Source organism: Mobula birostris, chromosome 16, assembly GCF_030028105.1.
Source record: "Mobula birostris isolate sMobBir1 chromosome 16, sMobBir1.hap1, whole genome shotgun sequence".
NCBI classification, from domain to species: Eukaryota; Metazoa; Chordata; class Chondrichthyes; order Myliobatiformes; family Myliobatidae; genus Mobula; species Mobula birostris.
Genome location: NC_092385.1, coordinates 3,861,300 through 3,887,499, shown reverse-complemented (window position 1 = coordinate 3,887,499; position 26,200 = coordinate 3,861,300). Strand labels below are relative to the sequence as shown.

General features: G+C 43.2%; 1 protein-coding gene across 4 annotated transcripts in view; it reads left to right on the top strand.

Annotated features, from left to right (window-relative positions):
• The window catches only part of LOC140210948 (host cell factor 1-like), a 119,474-nt gene that overhangs the window by 21,009 nt on the left and 72,265 nt on the right, over nt 1–26,200 (top strand). For all 4 annotated transcript variants that reach the window (XM_072280236.1, XM_072280234.1, XM_072280233.1 and 1 more), the window contains 7 exons: nt 4,024–4,184; nt 7,780–7,988; nt 12,438–12,522; nt 12,617–12,723; nt 15,247–15,426; nt 17,734–18,099; nt 23,718–23,893. In XM_072280236.1, coding sequence (XP_072136337.1) covers nt 4,024–4,184; nt 7,780–7,988; nt 12,438–12,522; nt 12,617–12,723; nt 15,247–15,426; nt 17,734–18,099; nt 23,718–23,893 — 1,284 coding nt within the window. The remainder of the gene's footprint in view (nt 1–4,023; nt 4,185–7,779; nt 7,989–12,437; nt 12,523–12,616; nt 12,724–15,246; nt 15,427–17,733; nt 18,100–23,717; nt 23,894–26,200) is intronic.

Sequence of the window (26,200 nt, the reverse complement as noted above, 5' to 3'; positions counted from 1 at the left end):
GCAACAGCAACAATAGAATAAAACAAGACGTGAACAGTAAACCAAGCCCTGTTCCCACCCGTTCTCTCACACACATACAGATAGGCCTCCAACACCAGGACAGGCTGCCTTTGGGCCTCTCAAACTCACAGACATCAGGCCTCTGACCTCCACTCTCATTATCAGGTATTTTTATTAAAGAGCCCCTTGCAAAGAGCACTCTTGTCATTCATAAGCCAACTTTACAGTGAGTAAAGATGTCTCAACAATTTTTAATGCAACAGAATCAGGTTTAGTATCACCAGCTTGTGACATGACAAGTGTTTTAAACATCATTAACTTTGATGGTGTATGGTTGGGTAAATTCTGTGATAGTGAGCAATTGTGGGGGTTATAATGGTAGTAGTGGTGGGAATTGTCCAAATATGCAATTCTCTCTCCAGCAACATTACTTGGAAACGTGTCCAAAATGGTTCAGTTACAGACAATTAAAATTGGTGTTTCTTCTGACTGGTGTTTGTTAGTTCTTAAATTAACAGCTCATTCCCAAACACCAGCTTTAAAATTAAGGAATTGGAAGTAAAATGAAAACTTTAAAAATTGGCCAATTTTTTTTTATCTTTCTCCCCTCCTCGCTTAACTCCTGAAGCTGTTCACCTTTTAAACCTGACGCTTAAATGTGTGGATGTCATGCACTCTGGATTTTTTGCAATAGTGTTGACATCATTATCGATGGTGAGTTAATATCATTGAAATGTTTATCAGCTCAGATGCTATTCTCCTGTTTATTTTAACTGTGAGCATGTTTTCTTCAGAAGGTAGTTCCAGTAACAAAAAGCAGCTTGAGCTTGAAGCAGTGTGTCGAAATTTTAGCAAAGTATTTTCCAAAATCAGCTGAGTACTGACACTGTTCTGGTGCAACCAAATTCTCACTGGGATAAGCTGGATAAATCTCTCCTGCAAGCAATATCATTTAAAAATAATGTTGTCTTTATGCAGTGATTTTACAAGTGGCTCATTCATTTCAGTTATATCATTGGTTACCCATAACTCCCAAGCCAGCTCATCGGGGATTTAATTCTGGCTTCCTTGTATTATTCAAAAGCTGTTGTCACTGATTAACTGCACCCTGAAAACTTGCACTTGTTTCTCTATCATACTTCATTTACCTGTGCACAAGGAGAACAGAGTAGCCTTTGTCACCAGGCTATTCTAAAGTTTGAATAAAAAAATACTATTTTTATACAGAAATTGCCTAGTTGGATTAACACAAGATGCTGGAAAAAAACTCAGCAGGTCCGGCAGCATGGAAGCAAAGGAATAGAGAATTGACGTTTCATGCCAAGACCCTTCATCAGGACTTAAAATACTTTTTTGTTTTAAATAAGGATTAGATTTTCCCTTAAAGGAATAACTAAGAAGTTTAGAATGTTTTAATTATTTTATATTCTGCAATATATAAGGCTGGTAACCTCAGAATTATTCTTGGAGAAGCAACAATTGTCAGTGAAAGAGATTGTGACCTGCAGAAGTACTTTTAAAACTCCTACACATTTTTGTGTAATTAACCCTGGATGGTTGATAATACCCAAGCAAGAAATCGCAAATAATTTATGCTGCTCTGCTCCCCTGCATCAAGGACACTATCAAAAGGTGATGGCTAAAAAGGTGGCATCCATCACTGAGGACCTCCAGCACCCAGGACATGCCCTCTTCTCATTGCTACCATCAAGGAAAGGTACAGGAGCCTGAAGACACACACTCAATGTTTCAGGGACAGTTTCTTCCCCCTGCCATCAGATTTCTGAGTGGTTAATGAACCCATAAACATTACCTTACTGTTTTTTAAAATTATTTTTTCTCTCTTTTCGAACAATTTAATTTTATGTGTGTGTGTGTGTGTGTGTGTGTATGTATGTATGTGTGTGTATATATATATATATATATATATATATATATATATAGACACACACACACACACACACACACACACAGTGGCATGCAAAAGTTTGGGCATCCCTGGTCAAAATTTTTGTTACTGTGAATAGCTAAGCGAATAAAAGATGAACTGATTTCCAAAAGGCATAAAGTTAAAGATGACACATTTCTTCAATATTTTAAGCAAGAAAACTTTTTTATTTCCATCTCTTACAGTTTCAAAATAACAAAAAGGAAAAGGGCCCGAAGCAAAAGTTTGGGCACCCTGCATGGCAGTGCTTAGTAACACCCCCTTTGGCAAGTACCACAGCTCATAAACGCTTTCTGTAGCCAGCTAAGAGTCTTTCAATTCTTGTTTGGGGGATTTTCACCCAATCTTCCTTGCAAAAGGCTTCTAGTTCTGTGAGATTCTTGGGCCGTCTTACATGCACTGCTCTTTTGAGGTCTATCCACAGATTCTCGATGATGTTTAGGTCAGGGGACTGTGAGGGCCATGGCAAAACCTTCAGCTTGTGCCTCTTGAGGTAGTCCATTGTGGATTTTGAGGTGTGTTTAGGATCATTATCCTGTTGTAGAAGCCATCCTCTTTTCATCTTCGGCTTTTTTACAGACAGTGTGATGTTTGCTTCCAGAATTTGCTGGTATTTAATTGAATTCATTCTTCCCTCTACCAGTAAATGTTCCCTGTGCCACTGGTTGCAACACAAGCCCAAAGCATGATCGATCCACCCCCGTGCTTAACAGTTGGAGAGGGGTTCTTTTCATGACATTCTGCACCCTTTTTTCTCCAAACATACCTTCGCTCATTGTGGCCAAAAAGTTCTATTCAAAAGGTTCAAAGGAACATCTAAACAAGCCTGATGCATTTTGGAAACAAGTCTTGTGGACTGATGAAGTTAAAATAGAACTTTCTGGCTGCAATGAGCAAAGGTATGTTTGGAGAAAAAAGGGTGCAGAATTTCATGAAAAGAACCCTTCTCCAACTGTTAAGCACGGGGTGGATCAATCATGCTTTGGGCTTGTGTTGCAGCTTCTACAACAGGATAGTGAACCTAAACACACCTCAAAATCCACAGTGGACTACCTCAAGAGGCACAGGCTGAAGGTTTTGCCATGGCCCTCACTGTCTTCTGTCCTAAACATCATTGAGAATCTGTGGATAGACCTCAAAAGAGCAGTGCATGCAAGGCGGCCCAAGAATCTCACAGAACTAGAAGCCTTTTACAAGGAAGATTGGATGAAAATCCCCCAAACAAGAATTGAAAGACTCTTAGCTGGCTACAGAAAGCGTTTACAAGCTGTGATACTTGCCAAAGGGGGTGTTACTAAGTACTGCCATGCAGGGTGCCCAAACTTTTGATTTGGGCTCTTTTCCTTTTTTGTTACTTTGAAACTGTAAAAGATGGAAATAAAAAAGTAATCTTGCTTAAAATACGAAAGAAACGTGTCATCTTTAACTTTATGCCTTTTGGAAATCAGGTCATCTTTTACTCGCTTAGCTATTCACAGTAACTGAAATTTTGACCGGGGTGCTCAAACCTTTGCATGCCACTGAATGTGTGTGTGTGTGTATGTGTATATTAGTAATTTATCAGTTTTGAAAAACTATTTATTTTAATATACCGCTGCCACAAAACAACAACGTCAGGATCCCCACCATCCAGGCCATGCTCTCTTCTCGCTGATGCAATCAGGATGAAGTTACAGGAGCCTCCAAACTCACACCACCAGGTTCAGGAACAGTTATTACCCTTCAACCATCAGGCTCTTGAACCAGAGGGGTAATACTTCACTCAACTTCACTTGCCCCATCATTGAAATATTCCCAACCTGTGGATTCACTTTCAAGGACTCTTCATCTCATTTTCTCAATATGTATTGCTTATTTATTTATTATTATTTCTTTTTGTATTTGTGCAGTTTGTTGTCTTTTGCACACTGGTTGAACTGTCATTGGTGTTGTTATGATTATTGTAATATGTGGTCTTATTGAGTATGCCCACAAGACAATGAATCTCAGGCTCTTATATGTACTTTGATAATAAATTTACCTTGAAGTTTGTTATGTCAGTGACATTAAACCTGATTCTGGTACTTGTTTTCCAGGCAAGCAGATGGGAATGGAAAAAATTGAAAGCCAGAGCCCCCAAGAATGGCCCTCCACCATGTGCCCGCCTTGGCCACTGCTTTTCAGTCATTGACAATAAATGTTATTTATTTGGGGGATTAGCCAATGATAGTGAAGATCCAAAAAACAATATTCCACGGTAAGATTGCTTGCTGCTGAGTTTTTTTTAGTAACCTCTTTAAGTATTGGGTCCTTCCAGAATTTATGCATAGCTTTATATAGTGATGGCTAACTTCCAAAGAACTATGTAGTAGAACAGGTTGGGAAACCAAATGAAAGTAAATGCCCAATACTAGAAATATTTGGGTGATTTCGAGTCAGTCTAAGGTTAAGAGGCACACATACATCCTGGAGTTGATGGAGAAATCAGTCTATCCTTGTGCTTCACGTTCAGACATGGTGAATAACATTTCAGCCATAGAGTGAGGGGCAATCACCTATTCACGTTATTCAGTGACATTAATATCCCTAACCTCACTGTTGGTATCCTCAAGGTTATCATAAGTACGATACCTTCGAGATTATAAGACCTAGGAGCAGAATTAGGCCATTTGATCATGGCTGATATTGTCCCCCTCAATACCATTTATCCTGTCTACTTCCCATATCCTTTGACACCCTTACTAATCAAGAACCTATCAACATCTGCTTTAAATATACCCAGCAACACACCTAAAAGTTGCTGGTGAACGCAGCAGGTCAGGCAGCATCTCTAGGAAGAGGTACAGTTGACGTTTCGGGCCAAGACCCTTCGTCAGGACTAACTGAAAGAAGAGCTAGTAAGAGATTTGAAAGTGGGAGGGGGAGGGGGAGATCCAAAATGATAGGAGAAGACAGGAGGGGGAGGGATGGAGCCAAGAGCTGGACAGTTGATTGGCAAAAGGGATATGAGAGGATCATGGGACAGGAGGCCCAGGGAGAAGGAAAAGGGGGAGGGGGGACCCAGAGGATGGGCAAGGGGTATAGTGAGAGGGACAAAGGGAGGAAAAGGAGAGAGAGAAAAAGAATGTGTGTGTGTATATAAATAAATAAATAACGGATGGGGTACAAGGGGGAGGTGAGGCATTAGCGGAAGTTTGAGAAGTCAGTGTTCATGCCATCAGGTTGGAGGCTACCCAGACAGAATATAAAGTGTTGTTCCTCCAACCTGAGTGTGGCTTTATCTTTGCAGTAGAGGAGGCCGTGGATAGACTTATCAGAATGGGAATGGGACATGGAATTAAAATGTGTGGCCACTGGAAGATCCTGCTTTCTCTGGCGGACAGAGCGTAGGTGTTCAGCGAAACAATCTCCCAGTCTTCATCAGGTCATATATAGAAGGCCACATCGGGAACACCGGACGCAGTATATCACCCCAGCCGACTCACAGGTGAAGTGTCGCCTCACCTGGAAGGACTGTCTGGGGCCCTGAATGGTAGTGAGGGAGGAAGTGTAAGGGCATGTGTAGCTTTTGTTCCGCTTACAAGGATAAGTGCCAGGAGGGAGATCGGTGGGGAGGGATGGGGGGGACGAATGGACAAGGGAGTCGCATAGGGAGCGATCCCTGCAGAAAGCAGAGCGGGGGTGGAGGGAAAGATGTGCTTAGTGATGGGATCCCGATGGAGGTGGCAGAAGTTATGGAGAATTATATGTTAGACCCGGAGGCTGGTGGGATGGTAGGCGAGGACAAGGGGAACCCTACTCCTAGTGGGGTGGCGGGAGGATGGAGTGAGAGCAGATGTGCGTGAAATGGGGGAGATGCGTTTGAGAGCAGAGTTGATGGTGGAGGAAGGGAAGCCCCTTTCTTTAAAAAAGGAGGACATCTCCTTCGTCCTGGAATGAAAAGCCTCATCCTGAGAGCAGATGCGGTGGAGACAGAGGAATTGCAAGAAGGGGATGAGAAGAGGAATAGTCCAGACAGCTGTAAGAGTCAGTAGGCTAAAAGTAGACATCGGTAGATAAGCTGTCTCCACAGATAGAGACAGAAAGATCTAGAAAGGGGAGGGAGTTGTCGGAAATGGACCAGGTTAACTTGAGGGCAGGGTGAAAGTTGGAGGCAAAGTTAATAAAGTCAGCGAGCTCTGCATGTGTGCAGGAAGCAGTGCCAATGCAGTCATCGATGTAGCGAAGGAAAAGTGGGGGACAGATAACCAGAATAGGTTTGGAACATAGATTGTTCCACAAAGCCAACAAAAAGGCAGGCATAGCTAGGACCCATACGGGTGCCCATAGCTACACCTTTAGTTTGGAGGAAGTGGGAGGAGCCAAAGGAGAAATTATTAAGAGTAAGGACTAATTCTGCTTAATGGAGCAGAGTGGTGGTAGAGGGGAACTGATTAGGTCTGGAATCGAAGAAGAAGTGGAGAGCTTTGAGACCTTCCTGATGGAGGATGGAAGTATATAGGGACTGGATATCCATGGTGAAAATAAAGCGGTGGAGGCCAGGGAACTTAAAATCATCGAAAGGTTTCAGAGCATGAGAAGTGTCACGAACATGGGTAGGAAGGGATTGAACAAGGGGGGATAAAACAGTGTCAAGGTATGCAGAAACGAGTTCGGTGGGGCAGGAGCAAGCTGAGACAATGGGTCTACTACTAGCTCTCCTACTCGCTCTTCTTTCAGTTAGTCCTGACGAAGGGTCTCGGCCCAAAACGTCAACTGTACCTCTTCCTAGAGATACTGCCTGGCCTGCTGCGTTCACCAGCAACTTTTATGTGTCTTGCTTGAAATTCCAGCATCTGCAGGTTTCCTCGTGTTTGCGTTTTTAAATATACCCACTGACTTGGCCTCCACAGATGTCCGTGATAATGAATTCCATAGATTCACCATCCTCTGGCTAAAGAAATTCCTTCTTATCTCTATTCTAAATGAACCTCCTTCTATTCTGAGGCTGTACGCACTGGTCTCACTATAGGAAACATCCTCTCCATGTGCATTCTATACTGGATAGGTTTCAATGAGATCTTCCCAAGAGAGCAGGTCAGAGGTGGAATATTATGTGACAAGTGATTTGCCATCTATTATCCAAGCCTTTCCTCCATCATTCAGGAGTCTGATGGAATGCTCTAAGTAAGTGCAGCTCCAACAACTCCCAAAAAGCTTGATACTGTAAAGGCAATTGAGGACGGGTAAGAAATGATGCCCAGGTCCAGAAAAATCAAAAATTAACATGATTTTCTGTCAGAATGATAAAGTTAATTTGAACCTCAGGTGTCAGTCTGAGAATACAGAACATAAGGCACTACAGCGCAGAACTGGCCTTTCGCCCCACAATGTTGTGCCGACCTTATAACCTACTCCAAGATCGATCTAACCCTTTCCTCCTATATAGGATCATGGATGATGGAAAAATGGAGGAATATCCAAGAGTTCCTCTACCACCACCCTTGGCAGGGCAATAATATCAAATTTATTAAATTTGTTTATTAGCTTTCTAGAATTTCAGCTTGTGACTCTTAGTTTGCTGATCTAATGTCATAAGTGCCAAACTATATGTGTTACATGTATGCTATTGGTTTATTATTGTCACATGTAACGTGATACAGTGCAGAGCTCGTCTTGCATTGTGTTCATAGAGATTAAATTATTACACCGTGCATTAAGGTAAAACAATAATAATGCAAAGTGCAAAGGTTACTGAAAAAGTGCAGTACAGGTAAACAATAAAATGCAAGATTACAACAAGTCAGATTGTGAGGCCAAGAATTAAAGTATTGCAGTTTTTGTGATTTTGCTGTTTGTTTTTTTTTTGTAAGGTATTTAAACGACTTGTATATATTGGAGCTTAAGCCCGGCTCTGGAGTTGTGGGTTGGGACATACCAGTCACGTACGGAACTCCACCTCCACCCAGAGAGTCTCACACCGCTGTTGTGTATCGCTGTAAAGATGGCAATAAACCAAAACTCGTCATCTATGGTGGAATGAGTGGCTGTCGACTTGGAGACCTGTGGATTCTGGACGTTGGTGGGTGTCTTCTTTTTTTCATTTCTCTGACAGTAGCAAATACTTTTAAACAACATTCACACTTGTATCTTCAGTGCCCAGTTGAGGAAGTCTGGTTACTTTCCAAACTATTTTACTTGGTGTTAGCTCTCTTAAGAAAGAAATCTGAAAGCTGTTATTCCCCTCAAGCCACTGTGGAAAAGTAATGTGTATCTAACTGAGAGTCCACTGGGAAGTTGAAGACCTGTTGTCTGAGGCTACTGGAGGCCAGGAGGCCTTTACTGGGATTGGAGGACTGTCTGTCTGTGTGGGTGGGTGGGAGAAAGGGGCTTGTTTTATTATTGTTATTTCGTTGTTTGCTGTGTTCTGTATTCTTCTGCTGAATGTTGTGGACATGCTGTGTTGGCACCAGAAAAGTGTGGCAACACTTGTGGGCTGTCCCCAGCATACCATTGGGTTGTGTTGGTTGTTAAGGAACAGAAACTGGAAAGGAAGAGGCCAAAGGCCAGAATTTAGAAGATGGGGGAAGGGAAAGAGTACAAACTGGCAGGTGATAGGAGCAAATGTGAACGAGCATGTGATTGAAGAGTCAGAAAGCACCTTCTTGTTCTAGCTTTTGCCCCAGTCCTGATGAAATGTCAATTGTTTATTCCCCTCCACAGATGCAGCCTGCCCGCTAAGTTCCTCCAGCATTTTATGTGTGTATTACTCGTTGTTTGGCTCAGGGTTTACCTCGGACTCCAGTCACTTTTTTTGGTGTGATGTTCCCACCTGGCTGAGCCCAGGTTTTGGTGCCCCTTCGTGTCTGAACGTCAAGAGCCACCAGAACCTCTCATAGGGAGGGGCATTTATCTTGTGAGCTTATTGTGACCGAATGAAACTGTAACCGGGAAAAATAGAAGTCTTTAATCCCAGAGCAAGCCTCCAGGAAAGGGAGTATATAGGAACAGCACACACAAAATGCTGGAGGAACACATCAAGTCAGGCAGCATCTATGGAGGGAATTAAACAGTGTGTTTTGGGTCTTGGCAGATATGAGGAGGAATTTCTTCAGCCAGAGAATCTGTGGAATTCATTGCCATAGATGTCTGGGGATTTTAAGAGATTCTGAATTCTGCTTCCTTTTGAGTCCTTCTGAATTTGTTCCCTCTTTCTACTGCTTCCCATTGTCCTATGGGAACTGATGAGTTGCGGGGTTGTGTGAAGGGTGACCAGCAACATAAAACTTTGAGGAGCACTTTGAGGAAAATGACCAAAGATCAAAACCCGTGAGCATGCTTTCTTCCTTCTTAGTTTTTCTCCCCACTTTGTTTTCTCCTTTTTAAAAAAAATATCCTGAATAATATCTACTCCATTTGGGGTTCATCTGACTTTGTTTCTTGACTGAGTTGCACTCAAGTCTGTGTGATGAATGTAGGTGGGAAATTTAGGAACTGGAGAAATCTTCAGAGCTTGAAACTGATCGGAAGAAGGCAATGGCAAACCACTTCTGTTGAAAAATTTGCAAAGAACAATTGTCGTCATGGAAAGACCATGATCACCCACATCTTATGACGTGGCACATAACATACAACATAGAACATAGAAATCTACAGCACATTACAGGCCCTACGGCTCACAATGTTGTGTCAACCATGTAACCTACTCTAGAAACTGCCTAGAATTTCCCTACCGTATAGCCCTCTATCTTTCTAAGCGCCATGTACCTATCTAAGAGTCTCTTAAAAGACCATATTGAATCAGCCTCTATCACTGTCATTGGCAGTGCATTCCACGCACCCACCACTAACTGCGTGAAAAATTTACCTCTGACATCCCCCTTGTAACTACTTCCAAGGGCCTTAAAACTTTACCCCCTCGTGTTAGCCATTTCAGCTCTGGGAAAAAGCCTTTGGCTTTCCACACAATCAATGCCTCTCATTATCATATACCTCTATCAGGTCACCTCTCATCCTCCATTGTTCTAAGGAGAAAAGGCCAAGTTCACTTAACCTACTCTCATAAGGCATGCTCTCCAATCCAGGCAACATCCTTGTAAATCTCCTCTGTACTCTCTGTAGTGTCCACATCCTTCCTGTAGTGAGGTGACCAGAACTGAACACAGTACTCTAAGTGGGGTCTAACTAACATCTTATATAGTTGTAACTATAACCTCACGGCTATTGAACTCAGTCCCATGGTTGATGAAGGCCAACATACCATATGCCTTCTTTCAACACTGTCAACCTGCACAGCAGCTTTGAGTGTCCTATGAACAGGGACCCAAGATCCCTCTGATCCTCCACACTGCTAAACGTCTTTCATGAAGAAAACGAACAATCGACAACCACCCTTTGCTTTCTGTGGGCAAGCCAATTCTGGATCCACAAAGCAATGTCTCCTTGGATCGCATGCCTCCTTACTTTCTGAATGAGCCTTGCATGGGGAACCTTATCAAATGCCTTACTGAAATCCATATACACTACATCCAGTGCTCTACCTTCATCAATATGTTTTGTTACATCCTCAAAGAATTCAGTCAGGCTCGTAAGGCATAACCTGCCCTTGACAAAGCCATGCTGACTATCCCTAATCAGATTATGTCTCTCCAAATGCTCACAAATCCTGCCTCTTAGGATCTTCTCCAACAACTTTCCTACCACCGAATTAAGACTCACTGGTCTATAATTTCCTGGGTTATCTCTACTCCCTTTCTTGAACAAGGGAACAACATTTGCAACCCTCCAATCCTCTGGTACTTCTCCCGTCCCTATTGATGGTGCAGAGATCATCACCAAAGGCTGAGCAATCTCCTCCCTCATTTCCCACAGTAGCCTGGGATATATCTTATCTGGAACCGGCAACTTATCTAACTTAATGCTTTTCAAAAGCTCCAGCATATCCTCTTTCTTAATGTCTATATGCTGAAGCGTTTCAGTCCACTGTAAGTGATCCCCCACAATTGCAAAGTCCCTTTTCCCTGGTGAATACTGAAGAAAAGTATTCATTAATACCTCCTCCAACACTTTGCGCACGTTTCCACCGTTGCATCTGATTGGTCCTCTTCTCATGCGGCTCATCCACTTGATCTTTAAATATTTGTAGAATGCCTTGGAATTTTCCTTAATCTTGCTCGCCAAGGCCTTCTCATGGCCCCTTCTAGCTCTCCTAATTTCATTTTTAAGCTCCTTTCTGGCAACCTTGTAATTTTCTAGAGCTCTAGCCTAGTTTCTTGAACTTTTCATAAGCTTTTCTTTTCTTAACTAGATTTTCTACATCCTTTGTACACTGTGGTTCTTTTCCTTTCCCTGCCTCAGTGGAACCTACCTACCAATGCAGAACGCCATGCAAATGTTCCTTGAAGATTTGCCACATTTCTGCCGTGCATTTCCCTGAGAACATCTGCTCCCAAGTTTCTGCCTAATAACATCGTATTTCCCCCTACTCCAATTAAATATTTTTCCAAATTATCTGCTCCTCTCCCTCTCCAGTGCTATGTTAAAGGAGATAGAGTTATGATCATTACCTCCAAAATGCTCTTCCACCAAGAGATCTGACACCTGACCAGTTTCATTTCCCAATACCAGATCAAATACAGCCACTCCTCCAGTTAGCTTATCTACATATTGCATCGGGAAACCTTCCTGAACACACGTGACAAACTGCACATTATCCAAATCCATTACTCTAAGGAGATGCCAGTCAATATTAGGAAAGTTAAAGTCACCCATCACAACAACCCTATAATTATTATTATTATTGCTCCGTTCCAGAATCTACCTCCTCATTTGATCCTCGATGTCTCTGTTACTGTTGAGGGGGTGTGGGGTGTCCATAAGATACACCTAGTAGAGTTATTGCCCCTTTCCTGTTTCTGACTTCCACCCACAGTGAATCAGTAGACAATCCCCCCATGACTTCCTCCTTTTCTGCAGCTGTGATACTATCCCTGATTAGCAAAGCCATGCCCCCAGCCCTTTTGCCTCTGTCCATGTCGTTTTTGAAACAACTCAGCAGTCATTCCTGCCCCTGAGACATGCAAGTCTATGCAATGGCCACAACTTCATAGTTCCACATATTGATTAACGGTCTAAGTTAATCCACCTTGTTTATGATGCTCCTTGGATTAAAATAGACACATCTCAAACACAATAAGATAAAGAACACAATTAAACCAACACAATAAATATATATACATAAAATAGCTTATCCATAGATTGATTGTATGTCATTAAAGTGACACTAGGAGTGTCTGTACGTGAGGTTACTCTGACAGGAGCCATTGAAGTAGTGCTGGTGGAGTGTGTTGGAGAGGTATTCCTTGTTTGAAAATTTCTATTGCAAAGACAGGCAACATGACCCAAACTGCAACTACTGTGGTATTTGACAAAACAAATACTCTCATTATCACCCCCTTTTCTTTTCAGTTTCCTCACCCCTTTAGTTTTGCACTAGCAAGATCTCTAACTGTATTCTGTTTGCATGATGCAGAGAATTTAACGTGGAACAAGCCAGAAGTTGCCGGAGTTCCGCCTTTGCCCAGAAGTTTGCACTCTGCCACAATGATTGGAAGCAAGTAAGAAACTTCTATACTTGAAAGAAGTCTTCAATATTTGTGCTCGTTGTGTTTCTATCCAGTGGTGCATTTAATTTTCCTGTCCTTTTTCCAGAATGTATGTTTTTGGTGGCTGGGTCCCCCTTGTCCTGGAAGATGTCAAAGCTCCCACGCATGAGAAAGAATGGAAGTGCACAAATACTCTGGCATGTCTGGATCTTGGTACAGTGTATTGCTTCCTGGCTCTTATCTCCTTGTTCCTCTGCTATTCTGTTCATAGTAAACACTCAGTGGATGAGGATGAATGCCAAAATCAGACATTTGTTCAATGCATTGAAATCAGAATATTGTGAACTTGCGTGTGACTGTTGCCTTGCAGGTTAAGAGAGGAGGACTGATATTCCTAGAATTGATATTCAGTCTGTTGTTTGAACAATGAAATTAGATTACTGCCTTGCACATGTACAAGACCATAAAATATCTGTAATTTTCCATGGAAGGATTGAATTGGCAATGGGCTCAGCTGGTATTTGAAGGGCAGTAGGAGCATTCTTCAAGCTGTTACCCTCGTTTATTCTACGTGGCTCCCCATTCCCTTCCTTTTGCAACAGCACGGTATAGGCCCTTCAGCCTACAACATTGTGCCAACCTTTTACCTATTCCAAGGTCAATCTGACCCTTCCCTCCCATGTAGCCATTGCATTTTTGTTTTCATCCATGTTCCTATCAGAGTCTCTTAAATGTCCCTAATAGGTACATTTAATGTCAGAGAAATGTACATCCTGAAATTCTTTTTCTTCACAAACATCCACGAAAACAAAGGAGTGCCCCGAAGAATGAATGACAGTTAAATGTTAGAACCACAAACACCCCCAACTCCCCCCTCCCATGCATAAGCAGTAGCAAAGCAATGACCCCCCCCCCCACCGAGCACTCAAGCGTGCAGCAAAGCATGAATAAAGACACAGACTTGAAGTACCCCAAAGACTACTCATTCACCCAGTATTCAACATAGCACAAGCTAGCTCTCTCCCTAATAAGGGGAAAAGAGGTGTGCTGGTTTCACAGTGAGAAGGGAGCTGATTTATGGTGTTTAAAGTCTGTTGCGTTGCTTTTCCTGAGCTCTGTGCCCAAAGGACTCGGGTCTCTGGGCACACAGCCAGCAGCCAGCTCACTGCTTTCGATCTTCCGTGTACTCCCGCGACACTTCAGGCGGCAGCCTTGAATCCGCCAGTCTCCAGAGCCACGAAAATCTGGCACCCTGAAGGCACACTAGTCTTCCAGGCCGCATCCTTGGCATATCGAAAAGCAACCAGGCCCCATTTCTGCAAAGAACCAAATTGAGCATCTAACTCCAGGTCAGGGTCGTAAAAAGAACCTTGAAAGGGGAAAAAGGAAAGATCAAAGATAGAAATAGAGCTGTTTCCGAAGATACGAGCAAAGGAGTCGCCCAGTATCTACCTCTACCACCATCCCTAGCAGCATGTTTCACTCTATTTTATACTGACATACCAGTACACTTTCCTCCAATTTTGGCCCCTCATATTAGCCAATTCCACCCTGGGAAAAAGTCAGTGATTATCTGTGCCTTTTATCATCTTTTACACCTCTATTAACTCAGCTGTCATCCTTCTTCGCTTCAAAGAGAAAGGCCCTAGCTCACTAAGACATGCCCCCATAATCCAAAGTTCGAAGTAAATTTACTATCAAAGTACGTATATGTCACCATATACAACCCTGAGATTCATTCACTTACGGGCGTTCAAGGTAGAGGCAAGAAGGACAATAAAATCAATGAAAGACCGCCCCCAACAGCACAGACAAACAACCAATGTGCAAAAGAAAACAAAAATATGCAAATACAAGAAGGAAAGAAATAATGCTAATAAATAAATAATCACTAAATATCAAGAACATGAGGTGAAGAATCTTCAGAAGTGAGTCTATAGTTTGTGGGAACAGTTCAGTGAAGGACAAGTGAGGCTGAGAGGAGTTATCCCCTCTGGTTCAAGATCCTGATGGTTGAGGGGTAATGATTGATTCCTGTACCTGGTGGTGTGAGCCCTGAGGCTCCTGTACCTTCTTGATGGCAACAGCAAGAAGAGAGCGTGTCCTGGATAGTGGATGCTGTTTTCTTGCGACAGCGCTCCACGTAAATAGGCTCAGTGGTGGGGAGAGCTTTATGTATGATGGACTGGGCTGTATCCACTACTTTTTGTAGACTTTTCCATTCAAGGTCTTTGGTCAGGCTATGGTGTAGCTAGTAAATATATTCTCCACCACACATCTATTGAAGTTTGTCAGAGTTTTAGATGACATGTCATTCTTTGCAAACTTCCAAGAAAGTAGAGGTGCTTCTGGGCTTTCTTTGTAATGACACTAATGTGCTGGACCCAGGACAGATCCTCAATGATAATCCAGGCAATATCCTGGAAAATCTCTGCACCTCTCTAAATCTTCCACATCCTTCCTATAAATGAGGGCAACCAGAATGGAACACAGTACTCCAAGTGTAGTCTAATCAGAGTTTTATAGAGCTGCAGCATTACATCATGGCTCTTGAACTCAAACCCTGAACAAATGAAGGCCAACTCTTTTTTTTTAACCAACCTATCAACTTGCACAGCAACTTAAGGATTTGGTCAGAATTAGATTTGTGACTATAAATGACTGTTCTTCAAAGCAGAGTTCTGTTTGTGTACCAGTGTGCCTTTCACCTATTTTTCCTCTACTCTTTCAAACTAGAAACAATGACTTGGACTCAGATCTCAACAGAATCATTTGAGGATAACATCCCTCGTGCCAGAGCTGGTCACTGCTCCGTCTCGATAAACACACGTCTGTATGTGTGGAGCGGTCGAGATGGCTACCGGAAAGCTTGGAACAATCAAGTCTGTTGTAAAGACTTGTGGTATCTTGAAACAGGTAGGTGCTGGTTAGGGATCAGTTTGCATTTTTACAATTCGATAGTATCATAATTTGGGCAGCATGATAGTGTAGCAGTGGCATAAAGCTTTACAGTGCTAGTAATTGGTGTTCAATTCCCGTCACTGTCTGTAAGAAGTTTGTGCGTTCTCCCCATGATCACGTGGGTTTCCTCCGGGTGCTTCTGTTTCCTCCCACATTCCAAAGACGTACCAGTTAGAGTTCAATGAGTTGTGGCTTTGGAAGCATGACGACACCTGTGGGCTGTCCCAAGCAAATGATTCATTTTACTGTATGTGATAAATAAAGCTAATCTTTCTTTAGATGGCAAACTCTGCAGCAGCAGTATACTGATGCAAGTGAATGATTTTGATTTACTTATTATCACATGTACGTTGAAACATACAGTGAAATGCACTGTTTATGTTAGCAACCTGCAGGTGTGCCGGGAGGCAGCCCGCAAATGTCGCCACACATTCCGGAGCCAACGTAGCCTAAGAGCCTGTACTGTTCAATGTTCAATGAATCCTTAATCGTAGTTGGGGGAGATAAAAAGGCAAGGAGGTATTTTCATGGATTGCTCCCAATATGCTAATATGTGTCCCTTTTCACTATTCAACACACACAATCACACAGTGCTGGAGGAACTCAGCAGGTCAGGCAGCATCTATGGACAGAAATAAGCTGTCAGTGTTTCGAGCTGAGACTCTTTATCAGGTCCCGATGACCCAATACGTCGACTGTTTATTTCACCCTGTAGATGCTGCCTGGCTTGCTGAGTTCTTCCAGCATTTTGTGTGTGTTGCTCAGATTTTAAAGCAAAGCTATAATTGGTCAGGGAATGCGTTTGAGCAAAAGAGGAAAGGGGACATTACGAGAAACAGCAAACCTGACCAGAAAGGTTGGTTGAAGTGAGTAATATTTAGAACATAAAACATAGAACTTAGAAAGTACAACACAGGAACAGGCCCTTCAGCCCACAATGTTCTGAACCAATTAAACCAGTAATTAAATGCCTAACTAAACAAATCCCTTCTGCCTGTATACTGTCCACATTCCTACATTCTCTATACATTCATCCAAGAGCATCTTAAATGCTTTTATCCACTACCACTTCCGACTACGCTTTACAGGCACCCACCTGTACAAAAACATCTCCTTTTACCCAAATGCACATGCTCTAGTAATGGACCTTTTGATCCTGGGGGAGAATGGTACTGGCTGCCTCTCTGTAATCTTGTAATCTATCGGGTCTTCCCTCAGCCTCTGACACCCAAGAGAAACAGCTCAAGTTTGTTCAACCTCTCCTCATGCGCTCCAGTCTCGCCAGCATCCTGGTAAACCTCTTTTGCACACTCTCCAAAGTCTTCACATACTTCCTGTAAAGTGGAAACCAGAACTGAATGCAATACTTCAGATGTGGCCTAACCAGAGTATTATGAAATTGTCACTTAACTTCCCAACACTTGAACTCAGTGCCTTGACTAGTAAACACAAACATGCAGTATGCCTTTTTATCACCCTATCAACCTGTGTAACCACTTTCACGGAGCTATGGACTTGAACCTAAAGATGCCTCTGTACTTCAGCACTATTAAAGAGATTAGCTTTATTAGTCACAAGTACATCAAAACATGCAATAAAATATGCCGTTTGCATCAATGGCAAACATGGTCTGAGGACATGCTGGGGGCAAAGCAAGAGTTGCCATGCTTCCTGCGCCAACATGCATGCCCACAACTTACTAACCCTTACTAAACATATGTTTTTAGAATATGGCAAGAAACCAGAGCATCCGGAGGAAACCCACGCGGTCATGGGGAAAATATACAAACTTCTTATAGACAGTGGTGAGAATTGAACCCTGATCTTGCAATAGCTGGCTCTGTAAAGCATTATGCTAACCATTACACTCCAGTGCCACACACCTTAACAGCGATTAAGTGCTTGAAATTACCTCACTGTAAAAGAACAAAGGCAGGCGAACAGAACAAAGCAGCTAGTGCTATTTGAAATGATTTCCTCCTGTACTGTGCCACTCAAAGGTGGTGTGAAATAGATAAAAAATGAAGCAAGGTGGTAAATCATGAGGGAAATCTTAGTGCCAGGGAATGTTCATTGCTTATTTGCTCTTGAACCAAGTTTTCAGCAACAGAGTGAAGGATAAAGTTCTGGAATCATTCGAGGTGGGAAAGCAGTGGCTATCTGGGTCGAGTCACCCCAAAGGTACCACCATTTTCCCCACGTGTACTTTCCATTGCCATTTATTTTAATGAAAATTGTGCTTCCTCTTTTCCTTTCTAATAGAAAAGCCTCCTGCTCCTGGCAAAGTTCAGCTGGTTCGAGCAAGCACCAACTCCCTGGAGGTCAGTTGGGGAGCAGTACCCACAGCCGACAGTTACTTGCTTCAGCTCCAGAAGTACGATATGCCAGCAACCACTGCCGCCGCGGTGACCCCTTTGACAAACTCTGCCGTGTCGGCCATACGGCCATCCAGCAGTCCTGCTCCTGCAGCCACTGCTCCAGCTTCGTCCTCACCAACACAGACAGGAATCCGCATTGTTACGCAGGCTGCTGCCACGCTGGGAACGCAGACTGCCCCCCTAACTCCTGCTGTAACGTCACCAGCTGTACTCAGGATTCCTTCTGCCGTAGCCACTCCACGCACACCAGGTAAAGAACCTATTCCTATAATCCTGGATAGAAAAATTAGTAACGGGTGCCTTGTTTAATATGTGGTGCATATTTATTGCACAGAATTTCCTGGCAGTACATGTGTGCTATCGTTAGTGTGTAAATTGCCCTCAGCTGATGTGAAAAGATTTTTTATGAACAATGAATTGCAGGAAACCATATGCACAAGATATTCTGTAAGAGCAACACACAAAATACCACAGGAACTCAGTAGGTCGGGCGGTGTATATGGAGGGGAATAAACAGTCAGTGTTTCAGACCAAAACCCTTCATCAGGGGCTGGACAAGAAGAGAAAAGAAGCCAGAATAAGAAGGTGGGGGTAGAGGGAGGAGTACAGGTGGACAGGTGATAGGTGGGTAGGTGGGGGAGGAAGTGATGTGAGAAGCTGAGAGGTGATGGGTGGAAGAGGTAGAGGGCTGAAGGAGTCTGATAGGAGAGGTCAGTGAACCATGGAAGAAAGGGAGAGAGGAGGGGCACCAGAGGAAGGCGATAGCCCAGTGAGGAGAAGAGAAAAGGCAAGACGGGAGCCAGAAGCGGGGAAATGTTAGAGAATCAATGTTTATGCCATCAGGTTGGAGGCTACCCACAGATGGAAAATGAGGTGTGGCTCTTCCAGCCTGCGTGTGGCCTCATCATAGCAGTAGAGGAGGCCATGGACTGACATGACCGAATGGGAAGTAGAATTAAATTGGGTGGCCACCAGGAAATTGCAGTTAATTTCATGGTAATGATAACTTCATGAAGTTAATGGCGGTGTGGGTGTGTAGTCAGTTAAAATATTGATGGTTGAAAAATAATTCAGATTTATTTATCACATGTACATCAAAACATGCAGTGAGGTACATTGTTTGCTGTAACAACCTACACAACCTAAGGATGTATTGGGGGCATCCTGCAAGTTTTGCCACACATTCCGGCACCAAGATAACATGCCCACAGTGTTCAGCAGAAAAACACATTGAAACAAGGTTACAACAGTAAATCAAGCCCCTTTCTCACCTACACACACACACACACACACACACACACACACACACACACACACACACACACACACACACACACACAGCCCTCCAACCTCAGGTCAGGCAGCCTCCAGTCCTTGACTCCACACTCTCAGACTCTCAAGCATTTGATCTTCAACTTTAGATATTGCTGACCTCTGGGTATTGACTCTATGATTCGCTGATCACAGGTTTGACCTTCAAGCCTATATCCTAGGAATCTGCATATGACTGGCAAATGTCAGGAAAAGGGATAAAATTTGCTGTCTTGGGTTCATAGAGTTCACAGAAACCAGTCCTTCAACTCAACTCGTCCATGGTGACCAAGGTGTCAGTTTGAGCTTGTCCCATTTGCCTGTGTTTGGCCAATATCTCTTTAGGCCAGGGGGTTCCCAACCTTTTTTATGTCATGGACCATTGACCAAAGGGTCTGTGGACCCCAGGTTGGGAATCCCTGCTCTGTGTCTTTTCTATCCATGTAATTGTCCAAATGTCTTGTAAACATTATAATTGTATCTGCCTCTACAGTAGTGGTCACCAACTTTTTTAAGCCCAAGATCACCTAATTCGACCTTAGTGAAAGACAAGATCTACCTACTAAATTGTTTAGAGAAAAAGCAGCTCAGATTGTACTTCCAATTTGAGGCCTTTTATTTGGGCGAATTGTATTTGAATTACACAAAATACTTTTGTCAAACTTTCAAATTAATTCAAACAAGAAAACACTGTAACTAGCATATCAAACAGGCCATAGCTGTCTTTCTTTAAGAATATTTCAATACTTCACACCTTTAGTTCTAAGTTTATTTATTTAATTTTATTTCAACATGAAAAATAAATGAATAAAAATTGACTGTTTCACCCAGTGTGATGACTGGGGCTCAATACTTTCTGCTAGTTCCCTGAAATTTGGCTCATAACTACAGATAGCCAGTCTGAGACAGTCTCTGAGGTGTAGGGTTGCCCCTCCGATCCATTTTACATTTTCTCCTCACCCTAAACCAATGGCCTCTAGTTTTAGACTCCCTAACCCAGGGGGAAAAGACTGTAACCTTTCACCCTATTTAGGCTTTGTCTCTTTATAAAATCACCCCTCAACCACTTGTACTCCACAGAAGAAAAGTCTCAGCCTCTTGAGCCCCACCAGTCCTGGTTACATCTTTTTGAATCTTTTCTGCACCCTTTCCAACTTATCTTTCCCATAGTGAGGGTGACCAGAACAGAACACAGAACTCTCAAGTGTGGTCTCACCAACATCTTAGACAGCTGTAATGTGACATCCCAACTCTTGTACTCAATGCCCTAACTAATGAAGCAAGGGTGCCAGCTGCCATCTTTGCCACCTCATCTGAAAAGACCTAGGAGCTGGTGGTAGACCTGAGGAGAGCTAAGGTACCGGTGACCCCTGTTTCCATCCAGGAAGGATGTGGAAGCATTGGAAAGGGTACAGAGGAGATTTACTAGGATGCTGCCTGGTTTAGAGAGTATGGATTATGATCAGAGATTAAGGGAGCTAGGGCTTTACTCTTTGGAGAGAAGGAGGATGAGAGGAGACATGATAGAGGTGTACAAGATAATAAGAGGAATAGATAGAGTGGATAGCCAGCGCCTCTTCCCCAGGGCACCACTGCTCAATACAAGAGGACATGGCTTTAAGGTAAGGGGTGGGAAGTTCAAGGGGGATATTAGAGGAAGGTTTTTCACTCAGAGTGGTTGGTGCATGGAATGCACTGCCTGAGTCAGTGGTGGAGGCAGATACACTAGTGAAGTTTAAGAGACCACTAGACAGGTATATGGAGGAATTTAAGGTGGGGGCTTATATGGGAGGCAGGGTTTGAGGGTCGGCACAACATTGTGGGCCAAAGGGCCTGTACTGTGCTGTACTATTCTATGTTCAATGGTGGAGGATTACAAATATCTGGGGATACAAATTGACAATAAACTGGACTGGTCAAAGAACACTGGGGCTGTCTACAAGAAGGGTCAGAGCCGTCTCTATTTCCTGAGGAGACTGAGGTCCTTTAACATCTGCCAGACTGTGCTGAGGATGTTCTACGAGTCTGTGGTGACCAGTGCTATCATGTTTGCTGTTGTGTGCTGGGGCAGCAGGCTGAGGGTAGCAGACATCAACAGAATCAACAAACTCATTCGTAAGGCCAGTGATGTTGAGGGGATGGAACTGGACTCTCTGACGGTGGTGTCTGAAAAGAGGATGCTGTCCAAGTTGCATGCCATCTTTGACAATGTCTCCCATCCACTACATAATGCACTGGTTGGGCACAGGAGTACATTCAGCCAGAGACTCATCCCACCGAGATGCAACATAGAGCGTCATAGGAAGTCATTCCTGCCTGTGGCCATCAAACTTTACAACTCCTCCCTTGGAGGGTCAGACACCCTGAGCCAATAGGCTGGTCCTGGACTTATTTCCTGGCATAATTTACATATTACTATTTAACTATTTATGGTTTTATTACTATTTAATTATTTATGGTGCAACTGTAATGAAAACTAATTTCCCCCGGGATCAATAAAGTATGACTATGCCTATGGTGTCAGTACTTTCAGGGAATTAAGTCCCTGCACCTTTGGGTCTCTCTGTTCTACGACACACTCCAAGTTCTACCATTTACAATGCAAGTCATTGCCTGGTTTAACTTACCAAAATGCAAAAGAGCAGAGTTTAGTAAAAAGAAGCCGCTGCTTGAGTAATGCTATTTATTGGGGAAGCAATCTGACAATTAATGAACATGAGATTCTTCGGATGCTTGAAATCAAGAGCAACACTCGCAGACCAGGCCCTGTTACAGCTGCCCAGGGGAAGAGACGCAGAGGCAGTGTGGCATAGCAGGCATCCATGCTAGGTTTTGGGCTGGTCCCTCCCATAGGTGCTGCCCTCCAGTGTTCACTCAGTGAAAGATAAGCTAGATTGTATTTGCAGCTGCACTAGTGCGAGATGAGGAACTGCTGCTTGTTCTGGCAGTCATGGCCCCAGGACGGCATCCCATGCACCATCAATCTACAGGCCATGACACTCAGGGAGTTGGGCTATATTATATTTTTTTGTAACGGTATGTTTTACTGCTATCATAATTATATGTGGTTTGTGCTGTGTATGACTGTTAGTACTGCGTTTTGTACCTTGGCCCTGGAGGAACGATGTTTTATTTGTCTGTGAACAATTCAACTTGAACTTGAGAATGTTGGAGGAACTCAGCAGGTCCATGGAGAAGAGTAAACAGGACCTCTGTCCTGATGAAGGGTCTTGGTCTGAAACGTCAATTCCCCTCCATAGATGTTGCCTGACCCACTGAGTTCTTCCAGTATTTTGTGTGTGTTAATCTGACAAATAAAACAAAGGTCAAGAGAGTGCTGAGAAAGCGCTTGGAGTTCAGTTTCATAGTACATGTGTTGTGTGGGAGGAGTTTAAAGATATTTTTGGGAATTGCTAGAAGATATGGTAATGGGGTAAGTTATTACAAATAATTCTCGGGTTATGTAAATAAAACAAATGCTAAAAATCAGTGGATAGAAACAGATAACATTTTACAGTAATGACCTTTAATCAGAATTCTGATAATATATATTCTAATGACGTCTTCAACCTGTAGCCAACTCTGTTTCACTCCAGAAAAGCTGCCTAACATCCTGGGTATTTCCAACACTTCTGTCTGTTCTTCTGGATTTTGTGGCATCTACAGATCTTCTTTGCTTTTAGATAAGAGGGTACCAGGTGACTGTGGTGAGACCATACTAGGAGCAGATGGTCAACTATATTGGAGGCTACAGACAGGGGAGGAGATTAGCTTTGCCCCTAAGTAGTGGGGTTGTCAGATGAAAGTGGAGAAATATGCGGTGAGGCTTCAAGACGGTTCAGTCAAGTCCAGCAAATGGGCAGATGCCGTACACTGTGGGAAGTCTATTGTTATCCATTAAGGCGGGTGAAATTGGGCTGACAGTTCCAGAGTCATTTTTAGGGATTGCTGCACTGTGACTTTGTCCTCAGTTGAGATGTTAAACTGAGATCCATCTACTCTGAGGTCGGGGTAATGGTGATAGAAGGTTATTTCAAAGAAAATCAGGGGAGATCCCTTTGGCGTGTTAACCAGTATCCTTCACCAACACCAACAGTGAAACCTAGCAAATATTGAAAGGCCTAGATAGAGTGGAAAGGATGTTTCCTATAGTGGGGGAGTCTAGGACTGGAGGGCACAGCCTCAGAATAGACAGATATCCCTTTAGATCAGAAATCATGAGGAATGTCTTTAGCCAGAGGGTGGTGAATCTGTGGAATTCATTGCCACAGATGGCTGTTGAGGCCAAGGCATTGGGTATTTAAAGCAGAGGTTGATAGGTTCTTGATTATTTAGGGCACCAAAGGTTACGGGGAGAAGCCAAGAGAATGGGGTTGAGAGGGATAATAAATCAGCCATGATGGAAAATGGTTGCTTGCATATTAGTTGCCATTTTTGCAATAGTGTAACAGAGACTGCACTTTAAAACTAATTAGCAGTTAATTGTATAGAATGTGCAGTGATGTAGAAAATGCAAATCTTTTGGTTCAATGGTTAATCAACCTCTTCTTAATGCAGGCACTACAATGATTAGGACAGCAGCAAGCCCAGCAGCAGTCACATCAGTAGCTTCAACCACACCCCTCGTCACTGTACAGCGGCAAGTTGCACCTCAGGTTAAAGCACCCATCACTGTAGCAACACTTCCACTGAATATTCGTATGGTGAGACCAGCACAGACCACAGCAGGGACTGTAAGTTTTTGCTTCTTTGTGGTTTTTGTGGAGCACTGCATGCACAGGTGTGTTCTTACATCCTGTGGCTTAAAATTGATTGTCTCAGTGCCCTCAGTGTTTTTGTCAAACTTCCCTGGGTATCAGTGCATGCAGCATAATGAAGTGCTTTAGGAAATGCAGTACAGCTGCCACAGCATAAGCAAAGCCAGTGAGGTGAGACAAATGGTTAACTGTCACACTTACTGTTCAGGAAACAAACTGTATCAATGTTAGTATGTGTATTGTATCAGATAAATATTTTTGTGGGCACTTCAATGTCTGTTGTGCTTCAGAATCATGTTTATTATCACTGTCATTAAATTTATTGTTATGTAGCAGCAGTGTAGTGCAATGCATTTTTAAAAATTACTAAGTTACAATTAAAGTGGAGATTGATACATTCTTAATTAGTAAGGTTCAATGATTCAATTTAATATCAGAGAATGTATACAGTATACAACCCAAAATTCTTACTCTCCTCGGACATCCACAAATCAGAAGAAAACCTCAAAGAATGAATGACAATAAAATGTTAGAACCCCAAAGCCCCCTCTCTCCTTTCCACACACAAGCAGCAGCAAAGCATCAACCCTCCTCCCTCCCCCACTTATTCAGCAGGAAAGATCAGCACCCACCACCCACCACCCACCAAGTAAGCAATAGCAAAGCCCCAAAAAGAGACCATATGCTGCAGTCCAACAAAAACTAATTATTCACCCAACAAATCGACATGCTACCAGCTCTCTCTCCCCTTAACAAGGGACAGAAGGGTGTCACTCCTTCACAGCGAGAGGAGAGACCAACAAAACAAAAGAACTCACTGATTACGATGTTACAATCTGCCTCATTGCATTTATTCTGAATTCTCCAACTCAAGAATAGGCAGCAAACTCTCCCCACCATCAGGAGAATGATTGCTCGAGTACAGCCTCTGACAGCCGATCCACTGTTTACGATGTTCCGTTTCTCCCACGGCACCCCGGTCGGCAACACCGCCATGGAATCAGCTCATCCACAGGGCCTTACCCCAAAGGCGTGCGTCCTCCAGACCACATCCTGGGGATATCAATAAACGTCCGGTCAGTAAGCTGCCATCACCGTAAAGAACCGCAGTTTGGGTGCAGCTGTGGATCACGGACTCCAACAAAACCCTTCCACCTTGAAAAGGAAAAACAGAGACATTAAAGGGAAGAAATTAAGCTGTTTTGCAGATGGGATCAAAGGAGCCACCCTCTAGTGGCATCTTAGCTCTGCCCCTTGAGGATATGAGGAGAAGATCATTCAGAAATCTGATATTGGAGGAGAAGAAGCTGTTTTTGAATCATTGAGGGTGTGCCTTAAGGCTCCTGTACCACCTCTCTGATGCTAGTAATGCAAGAGGGCATGTCCTGGGTGGTGAGGGTTGTCATTCGTGCATTCGTAAAGATTGACATCATTCCCTGACTTCACCCACTATATATACTCAGCAGATTCCCAACACTCACACGGTGCTTCTGTGTTAGGGAAAAGAAAGGAAGAAAACAGCATTCCCACTAGTAATTGCTATCCTATGAATGTTGCTCGGGAGGGAATTAAATGCTGGATACGTGGATTGGTCAGGTTTAGCAGTTTATGAGCCAAACGTTGACAAATATAGGGTGGTTACGTAGGTGTATAATGTGTTGGCCTTCATTAGTCAGGGGGTTCTGTTCAAGAACTGCTAGGTAATGTTACAGCTCAGTTAAGCTGTGGTTAGACCACACTTGGAGTATGATGTTTGGTTCTGGTCACTTCATTGTAGGAAGGATGTGGAAGGTTCAGAGAGGGTGCAGGGGAGATTTACCGGGATGTTGCCTGAATTGGAGAAGCAGGTCTTATGAGGATGGGTTAAGTGAGCTAGAGTTTTCTGTTAGGAACAAATGAGGATGAGAGGTGATTTGATAGAGGTGTTTTAAGATTGAGAGGCATAGAGTGGGCGGCCAGCACCTTTTCCCATGCAATGGCCAACACCAGAGAACATTCATTTTAAGGCAAGTGGAGGAAGGTTTAGTGGAGATGGTCAGAAGGGATTTTGTATGCAGAGACAATGGGGGTCACTCATTGCTGGGAGTGCTGAGAGGCTGATACAATAGAGACTTTTATATAGGCACTTGGATGTAAGAAAAATGGAGGGTTATGGGCTGTGTAGGAGGGAAGGATTAGATTGATTGTGATGGTTGGCAAAACACTGTTGGCCAAAGGGCCTGTACTGTGCTCCACTGTTCTGTTCAATAAACTTGATCTTCACAACCCAAGTCGACGCTTCAC